This window comes from Trichoderma virens, assembly GCF_000170995.1.
Source record: "Trichoderma virens Gv29-8 chromosome Unknown TRIVIscaffold_5, whole genome shotgun sequence".
NCBI lineage: Eukaryota > Fungi > Ascomycota > Sordariomycetes > Hypocreales > Hypocreaceae > Trichoderma > Trichoderma virens.
In genome coordinates this window covers 1,684,230-1,708,148 of record NW_014013744.1, presented here as the reverse complement: position 1 = coordinate 1,708,148, position 23,919 = coordinate 1,684,230, and the positions used below count along the sequence as shown (strand labels likewise).

At 48.8% G+C, this 23,919-nt stretch overlaps 6 protein-coding genes across 6 annotated transcripts; all 6 read right to left on the bottom strand.

The window, feature by feature from the left end:
• Positions 1-46: 46 nt before the first annotated feature.
• TRIVIDRAFT_73847 (uncharacterized protein) lies at positions 47-545 on the bottom strand (the record flags this gene model as incomplete). The annotated part of the gene is made up of 3 exons (XM_014102483.1): positions 47-152; positions 217-316; positions 416-545. 3 exons carry the CDS (start codon positions 543-545, stop codon positions 122-124), a joined length of 261 nt encoding a protein of 86 aa, XP_013957958.1.
• A 1,228-nt stretch (positions 546-1,773) lies between these two features.
• On the bottom strand, positions 1,774-2,400 carry TRIVIDRAFT_37276 (uncharacterized protein; the record flags this gene model as incomplete). Its single annotated transcript, XM_014102482.1, has 2 exons — positions 1,774-2,146; positions 2,216-2,400. The coding sequence occupies 2 exons, from the start codon at positions 2,398-2,400 to the stop codon at positions 1,774-1,776; spliced, it is 558 nt and encodes a 185-aa protein (XP_013957957.1).
• A 2,136-nt stretch (positions 2,401-4,536) lies between these two features.
• TRIVIDRAFT_55809 (uncharacterized protein) lies at positions 4,537-5,550 on the bottom strand (the record flags this gene model as incomplete). The annotated part of the gene is made up of 3 exons (XM_014102481.1): positions 4,537-5,083; positions 5,162-5,448; positions 5,536-5,550. The coding sequence occupies 3 exons, from the start codon at positions 5,548-5,550 to the stop codon at positions 4,537-4,539; spliced, it is 849 nt and encodes a 282-aa protein (XP_013957956.1).
• An 814-nt stretch (positions 5,551-6,364) lies between these two features.
• TRIVIDRAFT_200088 (uncharacterized protein) lies at positions 6,365-8,181 on the bottom strand (the record flags this gene model as incomplete). The annotated part of the gene is made up of 3 exons (XM_014102480.1): positions 6,365-6,500; positions 6,569-6,966; positions 7,057-8,181. 3 exons carry the CDS (start codon positions 8,179-8,181, stop codon positions 6,365-6,367), a joined length of 1,659 nt encoding a protein of 552 aa, XP_013957955.1.
• A 1,526-nt stretch (positions 8,182-9,707) lies between these two features.
• On the bottom strand, positions 9,708-10,938 carry TRIVIDRAFT_190673 (uncharacterized protein; the record flags this gene model as incomplete). The annotated part of the gene is made up of 4 exons (XM_014102479.1): positions 9,708-10,235; positions 10,335-10,469; positions 10,503-10,626; positions 10,868-10,938. 4 exons carry the CDS (start codon positions 10,936-10,938, stop codon positions 9,708-9,710), a joined length of 858 nt encoding a protein of 285 aa, XP_013957954.1.
• A 5,307-nt stretch (positions 10,939-16,245) lies between these two features.
• On the bottom strand, positions 16,246-17,829 carry TRIVIDRAFT_37192 (uncharacterized protein; the record flags this gene model as incomplete). The annotated part of the gene is made up of 3 exons (XM_014102478.1): positions 16,246-16,501; positions 16,560-16,803; positions 16,965-17,829. The coding sequence occupies 3 exons, from the start codon at positions 17,827-17,829 to the stop codon at positions 16,246-16,248; spliced, it is 1,365 nt and encodes a 454-aa protein (XP_013957953.1).
• Between the last annotated feature and the right edge of the window lie 6,090 nt (positions 17,830-23,919).

Here is a 23,919-nt window from a genome sequence, read left to right as displayed (position 1 = left end):
GTGCCACCTCACGTACGAGCAGAGTTCAATGTCAAGGAGCAATTGTAACCAGTGACAGAGAGTATTGACTCGATATTATTATCATTATTGTACAGTATCTTGGTGAATCATTACTCGTCTCTTAATTAGAATACTTGGGGTCGACCTTTTGACTAAATTCCGCATACAACGTTAGTACACACATTCAAGCTAGAGTTTAACAGCCGTTGTACATACCCCGTTGCCTTTTCATACATGCTACGGCCCGCATCCGTAATCTTCTCCTGGGTGTTGCGGTCGATGTTGTGGCCACTCTTCTTGGCGCCCATGGCAAAAGCTAAAGCCAAAGACATGTTATGTTAGCCGCATTCTTAATTGCCTACTGAAAAGGAGGAAAGAAAAAATTGTGAACTGCTCGGGGAGGAAATTGGCTTACCCTTGTCAACGTAATCGTCTTTTTGGGCCTGGCCGCCTTGAGCTTGGGGAGCTGCGGGAGCTGCGGCGCCGGTTCCTTGAGCACCTTGCTGGCCTTCGGCCTTGCCCATAGCCTTCTTGACGAAATCCATTGCGAGAATTGAGTTGGTTTTCTTTGAGTATTGACTTGAGAATAGAGCTTGAGAGTTTACTTGTGAAGAGCCAGTTCTGACAGCAGAGTTGAGGGAAGCATCTAGCTCATTTATAACCTCTCCCCCTCAGTGGCTTATTCGCGGGAACCAATTGAGCTCCTCAATTACAGCCATGGCTGACGGCATGACTGACGGAATCGAATTGCTAGGTACCTGGAATAATGACGGAACGGCCAGAGAGGTGCCTCATTCCACACATCGAATCATAGCATGGTGGGCGATGATGCTCTTCTCCTGCTACGTCATAATGTGCTTGACCAAGTATCAGCATGTGACGGAGAAATCCTGAAACTAACAGATTGGCCAACTAGGCGGAAGTTTATTGGGAAAATTGGGGCTTCAGAAAGAGACACTAGAGATGCCCTGGTTGTGGCTCTGATGCCGATCTTGCATCATACCTTATTCGATCGGCACTGTCATCCCTCCGTCAAGTTTGCGAAGAAAGGATGTCGAGATTCGGCTCGATCAACCATCCAGCTTTCTAATTTGATGATGTACAAGTGCACTTATTGACGTATTTTTAGATACAAAACGAAGGTCGAGATGGAGGAGAATAATGAACTAATATATGTACATTTAATCGCTAGTAGTGGTGGCATACAGAAACTATACGGCTACGATGCTGAATACCCACCCCTATGATTTAATATGCCTCTCTGAGACTTCAGCTAGTTGTACTATAATTGATTCATATTTGCAATGGACATTAGTTCACATATGACCGCTCTCCACGACTCGGTGGACGGCCTATTGCCTCTATTACCGCTAACCTCACCCATGTATAAATCTACAGCCGTTGTAATGTCTGGAAACATAAACCAAGAGTTCCAACCAAGCAAACAAATTCCAACGCCCGCTCATAATGCATGTAAACGTTAAACGTTCAAAATCATCCAACATCCATAAATATCCGAACGGCATCCATGACGGCGCCAACATGAGATACGTTAATATTGCCGGCTCTCATGAAATGCCTTGTTTGTTTCATCAACACCAAGTGATCGTCCAGCCATAGAGATTGAAGCATAGTCGAATTGGCTTCGCTATTGGCCAACACTTGACCTGAGACAAAGCTTGCATCACTTGATTCTTACTTAAAGAAAGAAAGAAGCCAACCCTCCTTCATTCTTACTTCTCATCTCCATTCCATCTTTGTTTGGCGTCGGTGTCATGATCTGGCAAAAACCTGGTAAGCCATAATCATAACCCAAAACAGAAAGATGCCTCCCGTCAAGGCCATGGCAAAGACCAAGTCCCAGCACTGGCATATCATCTTCTGCTGCAGCCATGCCAACGTCTCCTGCGTCCGGCCCTTTGGATTCTGGTTGAAAACGTTCATATCGCACGTGCTCTGAATGGATCCGTTGGGCCCCCAGAGCTCGAGCGAAACGACGACGAGGCCGACGATCCACAAGACAAAAAGCATAAAGGCGCCAATCATGACAATGGCGGGCAGCAGTCGACGTTGGGCGATTAACCAGAAGATGCCGAATATGAAGAGGATTGCAATGGCGCCGACGGTGATGAAGTAGGGAAAGTACCTATTAGGCGTTTGGTGTTAGCGTTCAATTGCTTCGTTCATGGACGAGGAAGAGTGCGGTAAACCATACCAAGGAATAGGCAGCTCGAGTTGATTCTGGATCTGGATGAAGCTTCCGAAGACGCCGATGATGGTGCAAGAGCACAGAAGCATGACGAAGATCCAGAAATTGAGTTGCAAAGGTGGCCAGTTGTAGGTTCGGATGTGAGTCGTCACGACCTTGCGCTCGTAGACGACAGAGGTGCCGCTCAGCATTGAGCGTGATCCCGCCATCATGACGCTGGAGTTTGGTGTTGATACAGCCCGTATTCCTGCCTGTTGCGGTTGTTCTCTACCTCCACCTATAAGCTAACGCTCTCTAGGCGTATCAAATCGACCTCCCCTAACTGTATGTATATAATCGTCTTTCGCTGCGTATCGAGGCTAATGGGGGCAACGTCTTGATTGTTGGTTGATTCCGTGGGTCAATGGTTATGTCTGTTGGTGCTTTTCGTGTCGTCTATGGTCTAATATCGTTGGACAAGATGTCGGTATATAACGAGCGAGACTCGGCTCCAAGGGACTACAGCTGACTTGATCTGTCGCCTTGTCGGTTCCAATAGGTGAGGTGATGCACGTTGGCGGAGCTACCGCTTTCTCGTCCTTGTTCCGCGTCCTTGATGACTGTCCGTCTGATGCCCCTCTGTCTCCCACATGTACAGAGTACCGGTACAAGGCAAACGAGAGAAGAGGCGATCAGAGGAAAAGCCCTAGCCGCCCTGTCGGATGCCGGGCCCTCGATGCGGGTTCCCCCCCCAAAGGCCTGGGTCTAGGTCTGCTTGGCCTTGCTGCCGCGACCTTGAGCGCCCAACCAGCTGCGGTGCACGAGCCCAAGCCCCCACTGCTGGAAGAAGCGTGTCGAGCACTGATTGATGAGTCTGGTCGAGGAATGTCGGTCGAATGAATCTTCAGGCCTCCCCTTGCATGTGCGTCAGTCTTTGAAGGCGTGAACCAGGGGGGGAAGAGGGTTGAAAGAGCTTCTACGTACGACGACTCTGGTGAGACTATTGATTCCCACCGCCTCAACTCGTACTTGGGAGATGTGACAGGTGAAAAGAAGGAGAGAGAAAAAGAGGAGCAATTGCCAACAGCCGATGCGACAGCTCATGTACGTACTTGTCCATGCAAGTGTGCGCGTTGCTGCAAACGTCGAGTTGGGCTGTTAGTCCGAGTCCAGGGAAGAGCGCGATGAGGGGCCATGATGGATATTATTAGAGGGCGGTATAGCTGCTTCGAGGTGGCTGGCAGCTCTTGGTTCGTGTGTTTCCTCTTTTTGACAGCCAAAAATAAGATGGCTGGGGGGGGGGGGGGGGGGGGGGGGGCGGGAAAAGGCTCAGGCACAGAGAGCTCGTAGCCTATTATCCGTGACACGACTACAACTAGCAGCCGTTTTTATCCACTAAGGATCTTACATTGGCAAAGACAGTTACAGTAAAACTCTGTGTTCAAATAACGTTGGTGCTCTACGACATCAACATTGATTGGCATGAGCCAAAATAAGCTGCCTACCATGTACTCATCCAGCCATCCATGTAAGCAGACCTCACCATAGGGTTGCATGCATCGTCCTGTGCGTCCTTAGTCGGCCTTTGATATTCAAACGTTTCCCTTACCGCCTAACATCACCGCCCTTATCATCCCTTCCCTCCACTCTTCTCTTACTGTACATGTTGCTGCTTTAACTCGCCCCATAGCGGAGAAGCGGGCCTTTGCCGCGATTCGCAAAGCGTCCGGGGAGTCGAATCCCGCCTCCGGGCCTCCACCGCCTTGCCTCTGTTCCGGTACGCCGCTGGGCTGCTTATTGGCGTACAGTACATATACTCGTATTCACATGGTTGAACGGGGGAGTATACAGAGTACAGAGTACAGAGTACAGAGTACAGAGTACAGAGTACAGAGTACAGAGTACAGAGTACAGAGTACAGAGTACAGAGTACAGAGTACAGAGTACAGAGTACAGAGTACAGAGTACAGAGTACAGAGTGCAGAGTGCAGAGTGCAGAGTGCATACATTAGTTCATACAGGCTGTACAGCTTTTATTTCCGGCACTGATGTGACAAGAATGAGTAACACTCAACGCTTCCCACTTCTCCTTGCCCTCTGTGGGTTGTGGCATGAGCAGGGATCTAATCATTGAATCTGAAAGGTACCTATAATCTTTGGCTCACCTTCCGTGGCAATGTGTTTGCATCAGATATTAAGGCTGTCGTAAGCAAGGTAGAATACAAGTATATTTCACTAATAGACAGTCTCCTATCAAATTGAGGCCTTTCAGTCTCGCCCGTATACATTTACATCAAAATGCTGTGAATATCAAGCTATTCATCAAATCATCATCCTCTTACATATGTCTATTCCCTATCGTCCGGGTGGAATACCAAGGCTCGGACCTCAATACTCTCCCGAGTTGGCGCATTTGAAGGCGAGCTCGAGTCCGAGAATGCGGTGTGCGGTACCCGTCGTGCTCTTCCGTCCGTCTTGCTGTCAAAGCACTTAATGAGGAGGACTTCCTCAGGCGTCAAGCCAGACTTGTAGAACCACTTTTGTCCTTCGTTATATCTCACGCTGAGCGTCTCTCCATTCCGGGTAGGGTAGATCAACCCTATTGGCACGAGGTCTTCTTCTACAACCGAGTCTGCCTCGGCAACGGCTAGGGGATCCCGCTGGATCTGCTTGATCGGACGCCAGACATTGATGATCTGTACGCGACCCTTTGTGAGCTCTTCCGCTTCCTCGGGAAGGTGATACGGAACGCGCGACAGGGCCGCTGTGTAAGACTGATCGATGTGGACGCGCTGGACAGGGCCACGAAGGGCGGCATTCGCCGCGGCGGCAGTGTCGTCGGGGTTGTGGCGGCGGATAGTATGATCAAAGATAAAGATTTTGGATGCTCCGGTCCTATACGGCAAATGTCAGCGTAAGGTGAAAGGCGAAATGCAAAAATGAACGAGCATGGAGCTGCGGAAATGCACTTACACATCCTTGAGGAGTTGCTCTGTCTCCGGATAATAGCTTGCCTTGATCTGTTCATCGTCCAAGAAGTCCTTCTCAATGGAAGTATGGCGATGTATCTGGAATCCGCTCTTGTCGAGGGTGTACTTATCCTCTTCTCCCGCAATGTCGTTGATGGTTACCTGGTGCGATGCAATCGGCCTATTGATAAACGTCTCAGGCTTTCCAACATATGAAGGTTCTGGAGGAGAGCCGTCCTCGTTATCCTTGAAAAAGTTGAGAATGGTGTTTACATCGTGCTTGGGAATGCTCTTATAAGTAGTTTGCTGATCAAGCTGTGGCTGAAATTGGACTCCCTGGACGGAGTTGAAGCCAGAGTTTGGGATGGCACTCTGAACTGCTGCGGCTGCCATTGTGCTCTCTCTCTTGATATGGTCTTTACAGATTTATTAAGGGAGATGATATTTTAGTTTATTATTTTTTGCAAGTGAAGAGAATAGGTGTGTATACGTCATGCAGCAGGATGTATAGTCTCACACATCCTAAATATATATGATATCCGATCTTGCAACCGTTCCCCGCGAGCACGCCATTTCTCTACCACCCATCATCAGGAGGGATTGATAATCCAACCCAAAAGTGCACCTCTAATCCAATACAAACGTAACGTCATAATCAGGAGTTGACACGCCCTTCCCCTCAGCTGTTTATTCCGAGGCACACGGATTGATTTGAAATCTGCATTTGTGAGTCTCGCATTCGGTGTCTTGAAGGAGCGCCAAGGAGTGGGGACGGCAACCCAGGATCATGAATTGGGCTTTAATGTGATAGCTCAGCTAAAGTTTGATCCTTTGTGGCTTCTTTAACCCATCTGAAATTTTGATCTTATTGCTGACGAATTGTACGCGCCAGCTAGCTCTCATCATGAATAGTTAATGGATAGGTGAATCATCTCAATAGGCTTCATCTACGGAATTGCGGTAAACCCTGAATATGAGGCCGGAAACTTGGCATTAGAAATACATATTAGGACATGGAAACACAGTAGTTTGTAAGAATTCAACGCTATGCAGCAATAAAAAAGAATAGCTGTCATATCATGAGACAGCTCTCAAGCTCAAGCTCTGCTTACCACGCAGAACCTAAAAAAATGGAAATATGGCTTCTTACAGATGCAAAATAGACGAACTTAGTAGAGCTCATAGATCGAAACAAGCTCAGCTTGGATCATTCATAGTTATGCACGAGCCTTGTAATAGACGTCCCGTCATCAAGTACTTCGCTCTTTTCTTCCAACTTGTAACCTCCCCACTTAGGTAGAAGAATAGTCCAAATATACCAATACACGACGCCCGCCACGATGCTAAAAAGATAGAGCAAAAGTCAGTATCAGTTCATCAGCAATTTTTACTGGGGAGGAGAATAACGTACGTGCCCATCCCCACTACCGCATACGTTGCATACCACAGCCCTCCAGAAGGCTTCTCCTTCGGAGGGAAGAACGGGGCAGCAAGCAGCGCAACGCTCAAAATAACTCGGAGTATAACAGCAGGTAACCATGCTTTATAAGGTCTCTTGAGATCCGGCCGCTTAAACCGTAGCCAGACAAGGCCAACACCCATGGCAAGTGTAAAGACCTGGCCTGGATATCCCTCTACTTCGAGGATGAAGGAGTATACTTCCGTCGTGGGCGGTAACACAATCACAAGAAATGAAGGTATAAAGTTGACGATAAGGCCGCCCAACGGCGAGTTGAAAGGCTTCGTCGAAGCAAGAAAATCGGAAAAGGGCAGAAAGCCCTGCCTGGCAATCTCCTGTTTTAATCGTGCCTAATGCAAAAGTTGTCAGCTCCGTTTCATTCAAATGGGCCTTCCTGTTGTGGCTTTGACATTGCAAACTAGAACTGTAATTGAACTTACCATTGCAAACGCAACAACAAAAACATTTCCCACTGCTGAAAGAGCAACGGCAAGCGGTAAGATCTTTCTACCCACTTGCTCACCAAACACGCGCTGAAAAAATAGTGCCGCAATGAGCTCGCCACTCCCCTTGATTTCATCAATGGGAACAACGATGAAGTACGCCACGTTGATGAGTGTATACATGGCACATGAAGTAGCCAAGGCAGTCAGTGTTACGGAACGCAGAGTCCGTACAGGGTCTTTAACCTCGTTCAACACGTTGCTAACATTATCCAATCCGGCGTAAGCATAGAACACTTTGAACAGTGATGTCGACATAACGCCCCAATTCCAAACACTGTCGTCCCATAGATGGTCCCATGATAACGGATTTTTGTGTGTTGAGGTGTCCAGAGTTGGTTGGAAGACCACAACATAGAGGCCGGCAAAAATCATGAAGACGATAATTCCAACCTTGATCCAGCCAAGGAAGTCCTGTATTTTGATACCCGCTTTTGGAGTCACAGCGTGAATGACAGTAACGGCGACCAGAAGAACAACAGCTAGGCTTTTCGCTACCAACGCACTTGCATTTTCCACGCCAAACGCAAAGAGCACGTAACGGCTGAAGATGACGCAGTTACTAGCAGTAAACCCCAGAAACACTGCATTGATGGCGACTTGCGTCGTCGCAAAGAGCCGTGGATGTCTATATGTAAACTCGAGATAGACCTTGACGCCTCCGGATCGCGGCAACATGCAGCCGTACTCAAGAGACACGGCCAAACCGGCGGCTGCAACCAGCGTGCCAACAATCCATAATAGTAACGCTAGGCCAGGGCTGCCTACCGACTGGAGAATGGCTCCAGGCGTCGCGAATATGCCGCTGCCGATGACTCTGGATATTACGAGGATGTAGGCGCTCTGCCAGCTTAATGTTCGGCCAAGAGTGGACGTCTCCGGTAGTACGTCATCTTCGATAGCCCGAGATGGATGAATGTCTCCAGCTGCGTTTTCCGTTTCGCTCAGCGTCGCTGTCGTATCATATTTGTTGTCGTCTGGTCTTGAGGATAAGGGGCTTGGAGCATTCTGAAGCAGCGGCTGCTGTTCTCCATTATAAGCATCACTATCACGGCCAGCCATGATGTATGCTTGGCGATGTAGCCTTGTAAACGGAGCTTGTAATAATGTCCAGGCCTGTCCAGTTGCTTAAGTATAAATCGCAAAGCAAAAACGAAACTCTCTTCTCATGGTTTGCTTATCGGGCACGAAAAGAGACTTGCCACTGCCCAACGGCTTGCTCGGTTCATCGAAACAGCATTGCTACCCAGAGCCATATCGCAGCCCAGATATCAAATCAACCGAGGGTGAAACGCACGCACACACGCCAGGTCATCCGAGGATCCCACGCTCATCAAAGGGCAGCGTGACACGCACACAAGACGCGCCCTCGTCAGCCAAATCGTTTATTGCGCGATTGGCTCGATTAATAAGGCAGACAAAGGCAGACAAAGGCAGACAAAGGCAGCTGTTGAGACAAGTACATTTCATGGCGCGAGTGCAAGCAGCTCGCACGCCATCGCCCTTTTGCCGCAGATAAGAGATCAGCATTTGGGCTGCTCCTTATCATTCCGGCAACGATGCCGGAAAGGCTAAATAGATTCCACGGATGCCGTTTCGATAGTGCGCGGAGCATAGTACATAGATCGGAGTCTAATTATATGAGGAGTCTTTTGCTATGCAAGGGTAGCCCTGTAATTGAAGGCAGAGCAATGCGCGACATTGATTGAAAGCTGCATGCTCTTAAAATGAGACTTGGATACACTAATTACATAGGTAGCTATGTACATATTTTACACCACCACCCAACCTATAACATGTCCCGTTTCTCGTTGCAAAGATCAATTAATGTCCCAAAGTTGTACCTCAGTAATGGCCCCAGGGCATACAAGTGGTTATTAATCGAGTTGCCAGCCAGATCTCTATCCTAACTCCGTTTGATAGTCTAGCAATTTGTCTACCCGATGGGGGTTTCTAAAAAACAGCGACCATTGAATTGCTGGGTGCATTGTATGAATGGAATCTGCCCGCTTCTTCCAAACGTGTTATGTTTATGGTAATGAACACAAGTAAGGAATACACTGAAGCAATTTAAAAAAATAACTGCACTCAGTTTGAGTCTACCTCGATCGTTAAGAGCCATCAACAATGGCTCACCATTGTGCTGTCGAAGGCAACCCCAACCATTCGTAAAGGATTAAACTGACGGCATTTGACTGCGGACCATATAGCCCGTCATCCTAAAGAAGCTGTCGATGCCATAATTTAAGTGGTCAAAAGAACCAGTGATGCTGATTAGGTTCACCTCAGATTGCATTCCGACCTGGAGAGATATCATGATGACGAATGTATTGCATCTCAAACTGGGGTTGCATATACATGCTAATAGACGCTCAAATACTATCTGGCAATGCCTCTTCAGTCAGTATATCCTTTTAATAAGAGGCAAGAGTCACGACATAGCAGACTCAAGAAATAGTTCAAGGGTCTATGCATAGCAAACCGCTCAATTACCCTTCGACTGGGATTTCGAGGGAAAGTCTCCCGAAGAACATCATGATAATACGTTTTGATACCGATCTGCACTCCATCTACCCTATTTACAACCATTATGGGAATCCTTCCACCATGGCCTTCAGCACCTGCGCAGCTGTTGTTTTAGGAGGTGCCAGTGCCGTGACCTCTTTGCTGATTGGGCGATAGTCGCGTGCACATCTTCCTGCCCATAGAACCCCAACAGTGGTAAACATGGCAGGAAGAACATTATCCGGGATACACATACTCCTGAGGGCATTGAAATAAACGTCCATTGCGGAGTACTTCACATTCTCAACCTTCGCACCAATGTAGTCCGCGACCATCTTGACAATATCTCTTCCTGCAAAATTCTCAGGGCCGTGGAGAATATACTTGCCATGGTTGTGTGGCGACACATCATCAAGGGCTAGGAGGTGTGTGGCAAAGGTGCTAATGTCTTCGGGATGAGTCAATTTAGCAGGAAATTCTTCAGACGAAAATACTGGCAACACTACTTGCTCTCCTGTCTGCTTATACTCTACAATCCAGCCAACGGCAGGGTAAAACCAGTACGGGGTTAAGAAGTTTGGCTGAGGGGACGTCCACTGCAGCTCTGCGTACTCTAGTTAGCTCAACAGGTTCTCGATTGCCCAGTGTGTGCGGCCGTATGTGGTGGCAGCTGCAGGATACATGGATTCCATGAAAGTCGATATCCGAACGACATACTTGACACCAGCTTGTAGCAGAGCTAGATGAAAGTTGGACTCCTCCGCGGACTGGTAAGGCAAGTTGTGCGGCGCAATAAAGACTCGCACTACTCCCTGTCTCTTAAGCCACTCAGCGTCAGTATCAAGCTAATCCTTCTCTAACCACTCGATACCTTCCACCTCTTCAGCAAGCTGCTTGGACATCGGGCTATTCAAGGACCGGGTGAGCGCAACAAAGCGGTACTTGGTGCTGTTTGGTTTGAGTAGCGCAGGAAGACCACGGACAACGCCCGTTAATGAGAATCTTCGGAGCCATTATGATTTGAGCATCTGTAATACCGTAGGAAGTTGATAGGTATTGATAAGTTGGCCAAGCGAAGAAAGAGTCAGAAAGCCCCTCATTCATAGTAGTCCAGGTAAACAGTGAAATTAATAGTCGAATAGAGCGGTCACCTCTTTTACATGCTATTTGCTCTGCTCTCTCTGCTCACTTGTTTTTGATGTTGATCTCTCGGACTACTCACTCGCAATCGTTACGCCACTACGCACCAATATATTTCACGCTGAGGAGACACTCCAGTGTTATGCTGGTAACGAGAGAAACGAAGGACGACATATCTTCACATGATGAGATTTGTTCATTTGATACAAGTGGACAATTAAGCATAAGGTGGGTAACTGCAAAGAGAGTGTAGCTGGAACTCGGACCTGGGAGTTGCATCAAGACTATATGTCTGCACATATTGAAGTGTTCGCTGTATAAGTTTTTCCGGCGTTGAATCGCTGTGCCGGAAGATTTTGACGTTGTCAATACAACACTATCTCGGAGTTGTGGAGAAGGCGGGGAGGTGGTTTGAGCATGTAATCCGCAAAGGAGCATCGAGCCAATGGAAGAACATATCCCTCAGGCCTTTGTCATGCTCTTCAACCTTTATGGAGTATTATCTCGACAAATTATGTCTTCTGCTCCAAAGTACAAGGCTGTTTCAACGAGGGCCCCATTGATAACGACGGGATGTGGCACGTTCCCATATTACATGCTTGTAGATGTTCGAAAGAGCCCTCGGAGACCGGAGGATTGCAGGGTAATAAGCTGCGTCTTCTTATCAAAAATGTTTTAGCCAAGGCGTCGTTGGGACATTGAAATCAGAAAAATCAAAGTATTTTTCTCTCTCTCTTTAGTCTCCGGTTCTTATGATAGACTATGGATCCATAGCAGGCCGAGTTTGCGGAGGATATCGCCCAGACTAAATGGCCCCTGCCGCACAGAAGATCTCGCTGGCCCACACATCTGTGATATAGTAGATAAAGAGAGTGACTATTCAGCACTTCAAGTTCGCTATTTAGCATCCCATTCTTGAATTTAAAGTAGCTTGTGTAGCAATGACAGCAGATATTAGAGGAATATTTAGATAGCAGCAGATAGTAGCGATAGTAGCAGATACTCCAGGAACTGTGCAATATCTATTTAAGTAACGGTGATGAAAGATCTTTATTATACGTTTGTTACTCCATTAGGAACTCCTCTTAGTCGCTGAGGTGCTGGATAGCTAGCTTGGGATACTGAATAACCCTTCCCAGATAAAGGCAGAAAATGGGCGAATTAACAGGACGATATCGGGGTTTATTTGCAGGAGCGATTACTTCCTCTACTATAATTAGAATTTCTCTCGTAGCAATCGGTTGATGCGAGGACGTGTTTTTGGAATCTAAGAGTAATAATCCTGGCTTCAGATCTCCGCACTTCGGTACTCGTACAAGCTTGCTTGATCATATGTGGAGAGCAGAATGACCTACAAGCGTAAATCAACATCCTGTGACGCTGAAGCGAAACATAGGGTCTCGAATTTGCATTATCAAGAACATATTTTTTATCCCGCTCCCCAGGGTAGCTGTACGTACCTCCGCCCCCGATCCGCAGAACGGCGATCTCCCGGGCGATCGGACTACGTCGAGATCGAAAGCTGGATACCAAGCACTGGACCCTTCTAGACCGATGCCCTCATGTAAATGACTCCGCAGTTTTCAGCTGGCCTGGGATTTAGTTATCTTTTTATCAAGCATAGAGCACCACACCGTAATCAATAAAGATACTCCCCGCTCATCTAAACGCGTATATCGTTCAATTGTGGCGACTCTATTGTTTCATCTAGACTGTCTGTTCGTCTCAATAACGCGCTAGCTTGCCGATGAGCTCTCAGCACACTCACCAAGAGGATTCGAGACGGAAGTCCAGACCCAGCGAACTGAATAGTTGTGCCTAATCTCTAGTGTTATTTTGAATATCATGTAATCGATCCCCCTCCCCCTTTCGACCTTTCCGTCCAACTCCCTGAAAATGCTTAACCGGCCCTCGCTTGATCTCTTAGTTCTATATTTTGGCCGGTGTGGCTTAAGACTAAAATCTAGAGTTAATCTCAGCCTATCATTACTGTGAGGCATTATTTACATCTGAGTAGGTGCAGAGTAGTGTACTATTTTTGAACGTTGATCCTTGCATCTGTTTTCCCAACGTGTCTGGTTTATATAGATTCATGTCTGTGGGTGATTTACGCTGGAGCGGAGGCCTTGATTTATTGCCTTGTCTCACTCCTATAACATTTTATACACATCTCTGTTTGCCCCTCGCATTAATGGCCTGTGTCGCATCATCTATTTTATGTAGCCAAGCTCCTAGATCTGGCAGTCTAACATCTTGATATGTATACTAGTGGTCCGTTTGGGGTATAAATAACAAGATATTGGACTCTTATCGAATTAAAAGTGCTCTAAGAGCTGAGATGTCAAACGAGCCGCTTGGGTGAAGGATATGGACCGAAGAGAGAGTAGTGACCATGCAGTTCCAATGACATGCCTCGTCCAGGAATTGGCATCTCCGTATGCAGTCCCAGACCCAACAAGTAGGGGCGTAGACCTATCCTCTAGTGTTGTCTTCTCAGTGGATCATGGACACATTGCTCCGGAGTGAATATTCGTACACTCACACCCAGACTCGGTACAGCATTATGTTAGTCTTACAGTGACGGTATACCCGAGATTGTGCGGCTGCGGCGGATGAAGGAGCGGGATTAGGGCCGCCACAATGCAGTATATGCCTTGAATGACGTCCTGTTCAGCTGGCTTGGACACCGGAACCCCACGATATATGATATATCACTTCGTTGTACCCAACCGAGTGCATATATGTACTCTGTGTAAAAGTGGTGATTGGAGGAGCCGGGGTAAGGATCTCATGTGAACAATGGCCAGACCACCCCGAAATATGTGTGACCTCCTAGACATGGCATCTATCATGCAGCATTGCAAACCATCATCTGTAGGGGCATGCAAGTGCGGTAGTAGATTTGCACCCCTATGATAACAACATTGGCTGGGGTGGGATTATAAATGAGAAAAGAAGCAGAAATATATTGAGCACAAAACAGCCTCACAGATCCGGTCAAAGCAGCACATAAACATTTTGCATACAAACTCCCCCGTAGTCTAGCAATGTGGTCGGAGGACGACCTTGACATTAACACCCTCATTGATTCCGCGTATGCAGTCTATTGCCAGCCCCTTACGCAGTTGAATTAGGCTCCTTGATGCTCCGCTCGCAGACATATTCATTACCCGGGCTGCTTTGTCTTGCTCAGTCTATACAGAATCTTTGTTTTCCTCTCTCCGGGACGGCCTTTTCCCCCTGTTTTCTTAACAGCGCGGATGCAAGTATCCATGTACACGCATCCAACTGCACACAAAAATCGTTTTGATTACTTATGCCGGCTTAGGCTGAATGCATTTCCTCGTCACGATACGTCAATAACCAGGGGGGTTGCACCCTGCCTCTCGTCAGTGCTCTTCCACGTGTCCCTTTTCACTCCAAATTTAGGCCAAATGCATTCATTGCATTATTATATTCGCAGGAATTTATATAGGAATTCACACGTTGTACTTCTCTAAAAGTCTTACACATGTAATATACTTGAAATAATTTCTCGTATGAGGGTGCTGGGCACCGGGGATCTGTCATAAAGGATACATACGTCAGTAAATGACGCGGAGGCAGCTCCGTGTGAAACACGTAGCTCTATTGGTCATTTTGGAACTAGGCATTCAATCAGGGTCTTTGGAGCGCAAACATCCATGTACGTCACTTTATCAAGGCTGAGGATTAGGGAGCTGTCCAGGATAGCCTTGGACATTTATGCGCACACAAATCCCAACAGGGAGTCAGACGGATTGCAGGTGAGTCGTTAGGCAGTACTTTACATTGTTTCCTGCTATGGCGATCTTGTCAATTCCAATGAACCTCGTCAAACCTATCATTTCGGAATGGATGTTCCTTTTTATGTACACCTTGTCTATACCAGCTTGATACCTAAAGCCATAATCTAACCAATAATCGTGCATGATGTGCATCTACACGCCTCATTTGTCCCTTCGTCCCTGACAGCCTCGGAGCCTTGTCTCACTTAGCGATCAGCCCAGAGTGGCAATGGCTGAAAAACGGTTTGACACGGCCCCCGAAAAGAAGGGGGTAAATCACATTAACGGCACAACATCTGCACGGAGGCATTACTTAAGTCATGGGTGTAGATTCAAACAACAAAAGCAAAAAAATAAAGAAGCAAAAAAAGCAAAACCTAGCCGAGACCGCCAACCATCCCTGCCCTTCTCATCCCACATCAAGCCGCTACACGGACGAGTACTGTGACATACTCCTAATACCGTTGATATGGTTACATTCTGCGTCCTTCAGCTTGCGGTCAACCATTTTAATTTCCTCATCTGGCCGGTGCCCAGACTCAGAAACCTTCTCCCCCACTCACATTACAAAAACAAGTCATGTCTTACATTTCAACGCTAGCAACATCCGAGCCAAGGATATTTCACCACATGAGCTCTTTAGTCGTGGAGCGCGCCCCAAACTACGAAAAAAGCAATTCAAGCTGTAGTTATAGGTGTTGGTTGATAAAAACTCTGTGTCAAGCTTTCAGCCGCCTCAGCTCCACGTCTTCGGGATTCGCACCATATCAGGACGCCTTGGCCAAGTCTCACTGCCACCCGACAAAAGGGGTGCAATAGACAGCTATTTCAACGAAAACTACCTCCTGATGAGGCTAGAAGGGGCTCCTTCGCTCACATCGTTATGAGTGCCTCGGTCAGGCTGAGCGCCTCAACGGCCGCCAGGCAATCCGTCTTTTCGATTGTGAATAGTGATAGGCCATCAAGTAGAACGCCTTGGCAATATCCCGTGGACGGATATTATCAGACGAGAAAAAAAGAATGGCATCAATAGCGCTGCTGATTCAGAAATAGATGTAATCATCGTTCATGCGCATTGAGTAGATGATGAAGGACGCGAAATCCAGACTTGATTTCCAACCCCGATCTGTACCAACACAGCATGTCCCCAGCATCGCTGGCTGTTCTATGGTGCGGCTGAACCCTATCCATGCGATCGCTACTATGCTCTAAAGTCCGTGCCATCGTATCCTGTCTCTACCAAGCCTTCCGACGGTCTTCCACAAACACCTGCCGTCTATCTAGAGAATTTCCAGGGATGACGGCTTCAAATTATTCAACGTTGATAATGAAATGGTTTTGAGGAGAGGCAACTAAAGACGAAAAGGAATAAGAAACGCCGAAGCATGGAGGGATGGATTCCGCCATAGCCAAAATGTTGACCTTCCAAGCAAAAGGGAAATTTCAGTTCGAAACGTGAAAAAAAATATAAATAAAACAAAACTAAATACCTAAAAGAATCAATTCGTATACAAATAATTCCTACCATGACCCAAGCGTATATCATTTCTTCAGCGACTGGCACATTTTTGCTCTGCTGACCTGCTTCATCCCCTGGCCTTCATCCCCTGCCGTTTCCGGCATGAATCTAATGTAATTGCGTACTGCACTCGCCTTGTGTTTGTCACACTGGAGCCTACGAAATCCATTGCTGTAAATCTCCGACAACTTGATAGGTGGGATTGGCAGAGTGGCCATCACCGCTTTTCGGATCCCATGCCCATCGGTCTGCATAGTCTGCACCAAGGAGGCCGTGCAGCATATCGACAATGTAATCACCAATCACTGGCAAGAATTTCCAGCCGTGAAACGAGCCGCCTGTAGCCACGTACAGGCCTTCACAGTGAGGATGAGGCGAAATCAGGAAATCATGAGTCGGTGTAGAGGCATCCCTAAAGGATTAATGTAAGTCTGCATTCATAAAGACCAAGAGGAGAGCAAGACACTTACCAGCAAATACGATACGACTCGATGGGGATATTTTCAACCTCCTTACCATATAGACCATTAAACGTCTTCCTAGCGCACTGCTTGAGGAAGGAAACGAATTCTGGGCCAGTCCACGTGTTGTAATCCGATGCTTCAGGTGGCATGGACATCTTCTCACCAGTAACAGGGTTATCGACGTAGTTGGTGAAGCACATATCGCAGTTGAACTTTATGGTGCCATCTTGGAGGATCGACATGCCCTCGCCTGCATCCCATATCATCGTCAGCGACTGTTTCCTGTTGCCAGATGCTTGCACGAGCAGCTGAAGGAAGGGAATCCTAGCGTCCTCATCCTGGTACTGTGAGTGGGGAGGGGGGCGGGGAGCGAGTCCGTTGAGAAACCAGACATCTCCCAGTACAACGCACCTTTAACCTCAGGGAGGCAGTTCTTTAGCACGGGAATGCAGGCAAACTTTTCCTTCTGCTCGCCTTGCAGCTTAGAGTAGAAGCTAATGGCGCCTGTTGCAACCAGACGGTCACCGATGTGGAGCTTCTTGTTTCCGGGAGCGCTCTCGGCCAGGAGTGAGCCGGTCCTTGCGCCTGTGCAGAGCAAGACCTTGTCCGCTTGCAGGGCATCGCCATTGGTAAGTTTTATCCCCACGCACCGGCCATCAGCGCCCAGATCGAGCGACTTCATCTCACCAACCACGTACTCAACACCCAAGTCCACTGCAGCTTGCATGACGGCCTGCAGTGCCTTGTCTGCCTCTGCATACCCCACCGTGGGGTTGTAAAGTACCTTGTCCAGGTTGCCGAAGTTGGCTGTGGCATAGACGCCGTTCCAGCGTTTCCGCACCTCGTCAACAGATAGGAATTCAGCGTCGTTGGCAACTCCAACAGCCCTGTACGAAGCAACGCTCTTCTCACCAAAGTCAGATGCGTCAGCCCTGAGCATACCCACTTCGTGGTACCAAGGGCTGTAGAGCTTGTCCGCACGCCACATGGGCATGGCTTTGATGAGCATCCGCATGTAGAGCTTGTCTGGATAGTCATCTCTCACGATTTTGTTGATGTCGTGTGAGGCAGCTCTTGGATTTGGATAAGGAGCAGTGTCAAGAATGGTGACTTTGTAGCCACCTCTCCTAGCAAAGCTTAGAGCCGTTGCAGCACCAAAATTCCCAGCACCAACAATCAGAATTGACGGCACATCACTCTGGATGGAAGAGGCCGACGAAACTGGGGATGCTGGCTCAGTGTCCGGTGCCTGCCTCGGTGAAGGAGGAGCGGACATTGGCTTTGGGGCCTGAGAGGCTGAATCTGTGACGATATGCATCCTGTGAGATAGAGATGGCCTGTATCTACACTAACAAGCAAGGATACTTTGCGACTGAGTTGAGAGGGAAAGAGACTATTGTGTCTTTCCACTGTGTTTCTGCCTTGTTCCAGACGCAAGATTTAGATAACAATGAAAAATAATAAGAGAAAACTAAGAAGTTCAAAGATTTTCTTGTCTGGAAGCCTGTCTTGAGTTGCTCGCTGTGTTGAATTCATGGGAGGAGGGGAATGGCCTGAACTTTATACCTGGAGCCTCCCAATATGTTTGACTAAACGTACATGTTATAGATCGGCATACAAAAAGAAAAGAAAACTAGTATTAGCCCCCAAAATACTAGGTAGTGAATGGTGATAGGGGGAAGACGACACGGCACACGCGAAAACACCCCAGCCAGGTGTCATATTACCTCGTGTAGTCTGTCAGCTGCCGGAGCCCAACGGATCAGGGTATAGAGGAGGTTGGCTGGGGGTTGAGGTCATTCAGCATTAGAAACAAGAGAAATAGGTGCGTATCCGTTTTAGGTTGTAGCTCGCGTTGATTTCACCCCCCCCGATTGAGAGAACAAGAATAGCCAAGGGGAGGGGAAAGAGAAAACAACCGATGAGGTTGACCGTATTGAAATAGAAAAGGCAAGTGGTACGACAAACGTACGACGACGCCAGGAAGACGGACTTTTGCGAGCCCAGAACCATCGTGTGGGAACGGCCCTCCGTGTAAGTAAGTAGGCAAGCCGTGGCTGTTGCAGATGCCCAGGTGCTAGTGACTCCTAGCTCTTCAGCAGATCGATTGGTACAAAGGGACAGGGGTCAGGGGCAAGGACAAGGCAGCCCAGGGATAGGACAGGCCAAAGCTTGGGGTGGATGCAGCAGTCATTGTGCATCGACATGGAGAGAGTCGATGAGGACTAGAGATGCTAAGTCTGCCAATCGGCGTCTGAAGGTCTGAAGGGGCGTGTGCGTAAGGAATTGAGACGGTGTGCCCAGCCCGAGACGAGGTTCGCAGACACAGAGAAAGGATGAAAACACACGGGGCCTGGGGGACGGAGGAAATTAGAAAAGACGCCCTGATGCATCCACGGACGAGAAAAAGCAAAAAAAGACAAAGATTTCGATCGATGCCCAGGAGGGTCTAGGCAGGTACAATTTAGGTGGCCGTGTGTGCCTGTAGGGCCACTTTAGCACTAACCTGCACCCGTCGAATAATACCACCTTGGCAGCAAATCAGTGCTAGAGGCGACTTGCCAGGTACCTGCTGCATGACTTGGAGGTACCTGCAAGACACTCCTGGTCAGCAACTGAGTGCCGAGCTACGCGCGATCAAAGGCCCCAAGCTGCGCTAAGCACAATGGCAGCGGAAACGACCACGAGCGTCGGATACAGATTCAATGCTGACCTGGGATCTTGGACAGTGGAGGCTTGGAACCTGGAAGCAGTTGCGAGCTTAATGTCACATCCCAGCGTGCAGCAAGGCAACATAGACAAGGCAAGGTACCTGTCTGTAGCCAAGGGCACATGTAGGCGTACCTGATCTTGTACACATGAACATCGATCAATGTCATTCATGTCGGGTTCTTTACCACAGGCAAAACAGCCAGGGCCGCGGCCAAGACTCCGACTCAATGCAGCATCAGTCCAATGTATAGGTAGGTACCTAGGTAGGTATGTACCTTAGGTACATACGAACGAAGCATGTACGTACACGGACAAAACGAATCATGATCTATTCGTCGTGCTCTCTGTCTGTCCCGTGTCTGTCTGCCCCTCTGTCTCAGAGACATGTGTGTACAGGCATGTATGTATGTGCATATCTTGTCTGTTGCTTCAATGTTATCGAGTGCTCTCAGCCGTTATCGGATTGGCATCGTACCCCAAGTACGGAGCACTTGGCGGTTGATCCCTGAGGCAACAAGTAGCAGAGGTACTTTATTTTTCGTGTCACGTCAAACTTGTCGAACCTCGTTGTTTTCTCTCACCATGTTTTCTCTTTTGCAGTCCTCGTCTCGCCCCCCTTCTCTTTTCCCCACGCCCTCATCTCTCCTCCCTGTTCCCTCTCTACCTCCCCGGCGATCGCCCTAATGCCAAAGCGCGAGCATCCGCCCCATTGTCCCCTCTCCCTGGCCTGTCCGTTATCCGCTCGCTGTCTGCCATGATGCTCCACATGTGCCATGCATATCCTACCGCCACCTACAACATTTGCGGGTACGACCTAGTGTAGGAGGCTTGGCCGGGTATGGATGGCTTGGGCCGGCCGGCGTGAGCCTGTATTGGCAGAGCATGGCGTATCGGAGCTCGCAGTTCACGGAGGCATCGCAACCACCAGATACGTGCTGCAGCTGCAAGTCGAGGGCGTCCATGTATGTATGTGCGACGTGTGCTTTTTCCTGCGCGGCCGGCCAGACGTGGGACCACGAGCCTTCAAACTCGATACACCCCCTCCGCCCCCGACAAAGAGAAAGCAAGACACGGCCACCGCCTGGTACTTTGCACTGTCTTGCCAAAGTGTTGGCTGCTGTGCCTGACACGCAGCAGACCAGTGACGAGGAGGGCAAAGAGAGCGCCACTCGCTAGCGTTTACCTGCTGGTTGTTAGCTCCATCTCTCGCAGTCAATGCAGAAACGCCGTTGTCGTCCCGGACTGGTCGAACCCAACGTCATGGCGAGCTAGCCATTCTGCCAGAGATGCCTTCCAGGTCGTACAAAAGAGCATTTCCGCGGCCTGGCTCTGGCGGAGAGACAACAAGGACGGGCTATCAAGACAACCGGTGACATCCATTTCGCTCTCGCTGCTGCTATTTTCTTCCCAAACGTCGTCATGGCGCTCTAGGCCCGCACCGTTGACGAGCCACGTGCCATGGCTATCTCACGATATTGACTTCGAATGTGACAAGTACGCGCATGTAATCTGTCAAATAACACGCTCCGAGATGGCGGTGTGCCGAACCGTGAGCAGTTTAGGTTTCGACACCGTCTCATAAGAGGCGTGGAGGTGTGGTAATATGGAGGCAACGCTGGGTTTGGCTTCGACCGAAACAAGTGGATTCGCTGCAGTGCTCGGAGCAAAACCTCGCGCCCTACACCTGAGGTCATTCCGATTGGAGTGTTATACTCCAGTGTCAAGAAGAGGAGCCTGTGCTCTCGAGGCTTCGTTGTATTCTGGCTTCGACGATTGGCGTTGCTCTAGTTTCCTCAATTAACAAGCCTCGACACCTCGATTTCGTCCTGCATCATGACGCCATGTCTTCTTGTTAGGGGTACCTGACATTCTGGATGTGGCAAGCCGCTTGTAGGTTGTCGATGCTGACCCCTCCGAGAATCCCGTTGGTAATCTTCGTTATGAGCGTCCGTCAGTTATGTCGGCTTACCATTGTCGCAGTTCAATAGACGAGACGTCCGACCTCAGCAGCTGGGGCTCATCACATGGAACAAATGACTCTACCCTCATAATTCCGTTGTTTGATTGCCTTCTGGGCGCCTTTCCTCCCCCCTCTTGTTTCCCCTCGACCTCCGATATTGTCGCTTCTGATCTTGTTTTTTTTTTTTTCGATGGGCGTCGTCGTTACTCCTTGGTGACATGCTGTTCTCGATTTATTATTAGCTGACTAGTTGCGACTAACAAAGTGGCCACCTCGACAGCAGTCGGGACTCTGGGGCGATAATAAAACGCCACTGCCGTAGCTGGAGTCGGCAGTCAAGCAATCCTCCGACGTATTATCTAATACATACCGGCGGGCGTCTGATCACACTCAAGCTCCCACTGTTGGGTAGCTCTTTTCTCGATGTCCATGATAGGAAAGACGACCAACATTCCCTGGTTCCGCATCCTTAGTTTCCAATACGCTGCTTCGGAGTAAGCGGGACAACGAAGAGCTTCTCAGTCAAGTCGTTCTCCTCGCATCTGGGCCTATTCCTTCGGAGCTGGGGCCAGTCAGAAAGAGAGTTCTCTCGTACTTGCTTCTAACGGCCCAAGTACCAGAGAGTTGGAAGGTGGTCACCGTCTGATCTCAGGCTGTAACTTTGACCACTTGTTCTGATAGCTGAAGCTGGGAGAGAGTGCGGAGAACTGTCAGTCGCTGTGATTCTGGTTTGGCCAGGACGTACGCTGTACTACCAACTATCAGGCTCGCAATTTTCAAATATGGGTATGGAGTATTTGCTTTACTAGAGAGCATTCAGCCTGTCTCGTTAATCTGGAGGCTACGCGTGGGGCGAGTCCGAGAACTCGGCTTCCATTGTCCCACCCCACGCCGTCTCTCAGCTTATTTTCGACCTTAATGACAATGACCAGTGTGCCGTACGGAATGGTAGTGCCTGAGAGGTTTTAGTGCCTGTACTGTACTTCAAGCACGGCTCACACACATTTGCGCGAGATCCACCCAGCTCGCAGGGCCTGTTGTCATCACGCATGCACCATGTGCGTCTGGTGGCGGGTGCTGCTGCTCCCATTTGCTGGATAGGGCTGGCATCACTGACCGGTCAGCATTTTAGATTGACCGGTCAAGAGAGAAATGCACTGCAAACCCCAAGGATTCATGCAAGTCGCAACGTGCAGCACCGCGTGACCTGACTCATGATTTGAAAATGCAGAAGTAAATTAAGAGGGAAGAGAAGGGGTGCATTTGCATTGAAGCATGGCTACACCTTGGCCCGATGATGGGCGAGAAGCGGGGGCAGCGCAGCAGCAGCAGCAGAAAATCTGCTGCTTTTGGGTCTAAGACGAGAGATTGGGAAGAAATAGACGAGGCTCAGGTGGGAATATTGGGCACGATTTGGGATACAACTGCATACAGCCCCGTTTTCGACACTCTATGTATTACACGATGTTTGCTTTTTTTCCCTGGGGATGCTCCCTCCTCTCTCCGTATGAGGCTTAGAGCACGGGCAACTCCTTGGATACCAGCATGAGCAGTGAGACCGGGCAAACTGGCCATCAGTTCATCACGCATCATGGAACGTTGAAGCCCAATGAATGGAACCGTTCCCCCAAGCAATATTTGAAACAGTTGAACCTAGCCTGTTCAACCAGCTTGAGCAGCCAACCTCCCTGTCGTGTGAATTCACAGTTCGGGTCCGGAAAAAAAAATGTGCCTCACTTTGCTTCCCCTGGCTTGCGGTTATCATCGCGGAACATTAAGGATCAATAGCTTTTTTTTTTCGGGAAGAATATCCACAAACAGAAGCCATGGACAGATCCCAGAGTTCAGCTCTCTGGGATGCGGAAACATTTACATGGGTGGCCCGGCCCCTCGAATTAACTAAACGCCCGCTATCTTGCCCTTCTTTTCTTTTTTTGCTGCCCGCCTGCTATTAAACCCAATAGTTTTGTCAGTTAGCCTGACACCGTATTCGTCGTCATCATTATCCTCGTATAATCTAGCCACTCAGAGCGAGTTGCGTTTTCCGATGCTGTTACTAACAAAGCAAGAACATAACGCCACCAGGAAAAAGAAAAAAAAAAAAAAAAGAAACCAACCCTCCCTTACTTGGCAACAGGGGTAAACAAATTGGAAACAAGCCACCAAAGTCCTTATAGCGCGAAAGACAAAATTAGTGTGTACGGGGGTAGGATGGGTACCGTGACATCGGGGGCTAAGAGACGGACAATGATAGCCCGGTCCACCTTGTGGATGGCGTTGAGGCTAACAAGACGCGGACTCGGGGAGAGCCGCTGGCGTGGGGATGGCACTGGCACTTGGGCCAGCCTCACCGACTCGTCTCGACTCTCTAGCTGTCTGAACCGATCCTTCGGAAGGCGCTGCACTTGTTGTTGAGGCACGCTGTGAGATCGACAGGCCCGGTTGGCCTTGTTCTCTCCAACCTCAGCAGCTTACTGGTAGTTTTCGCCCATCACATGTGATTTATGCTGTCGGCTGATCCCTGCGGCATGTTCATGTCCGCTTTCCACCCTGATTCAACGTCTTGAGTTGGGCCATCATTCTCATACCTGTCTACGCATAATGCGCTTGTAAGCCTGTCTGGTTGCACAAACAAAGAGGGAATTTTCTCCTACTCACGTCATAAAGTAGTGCTTGACTGTGGCTTTGTGGCGC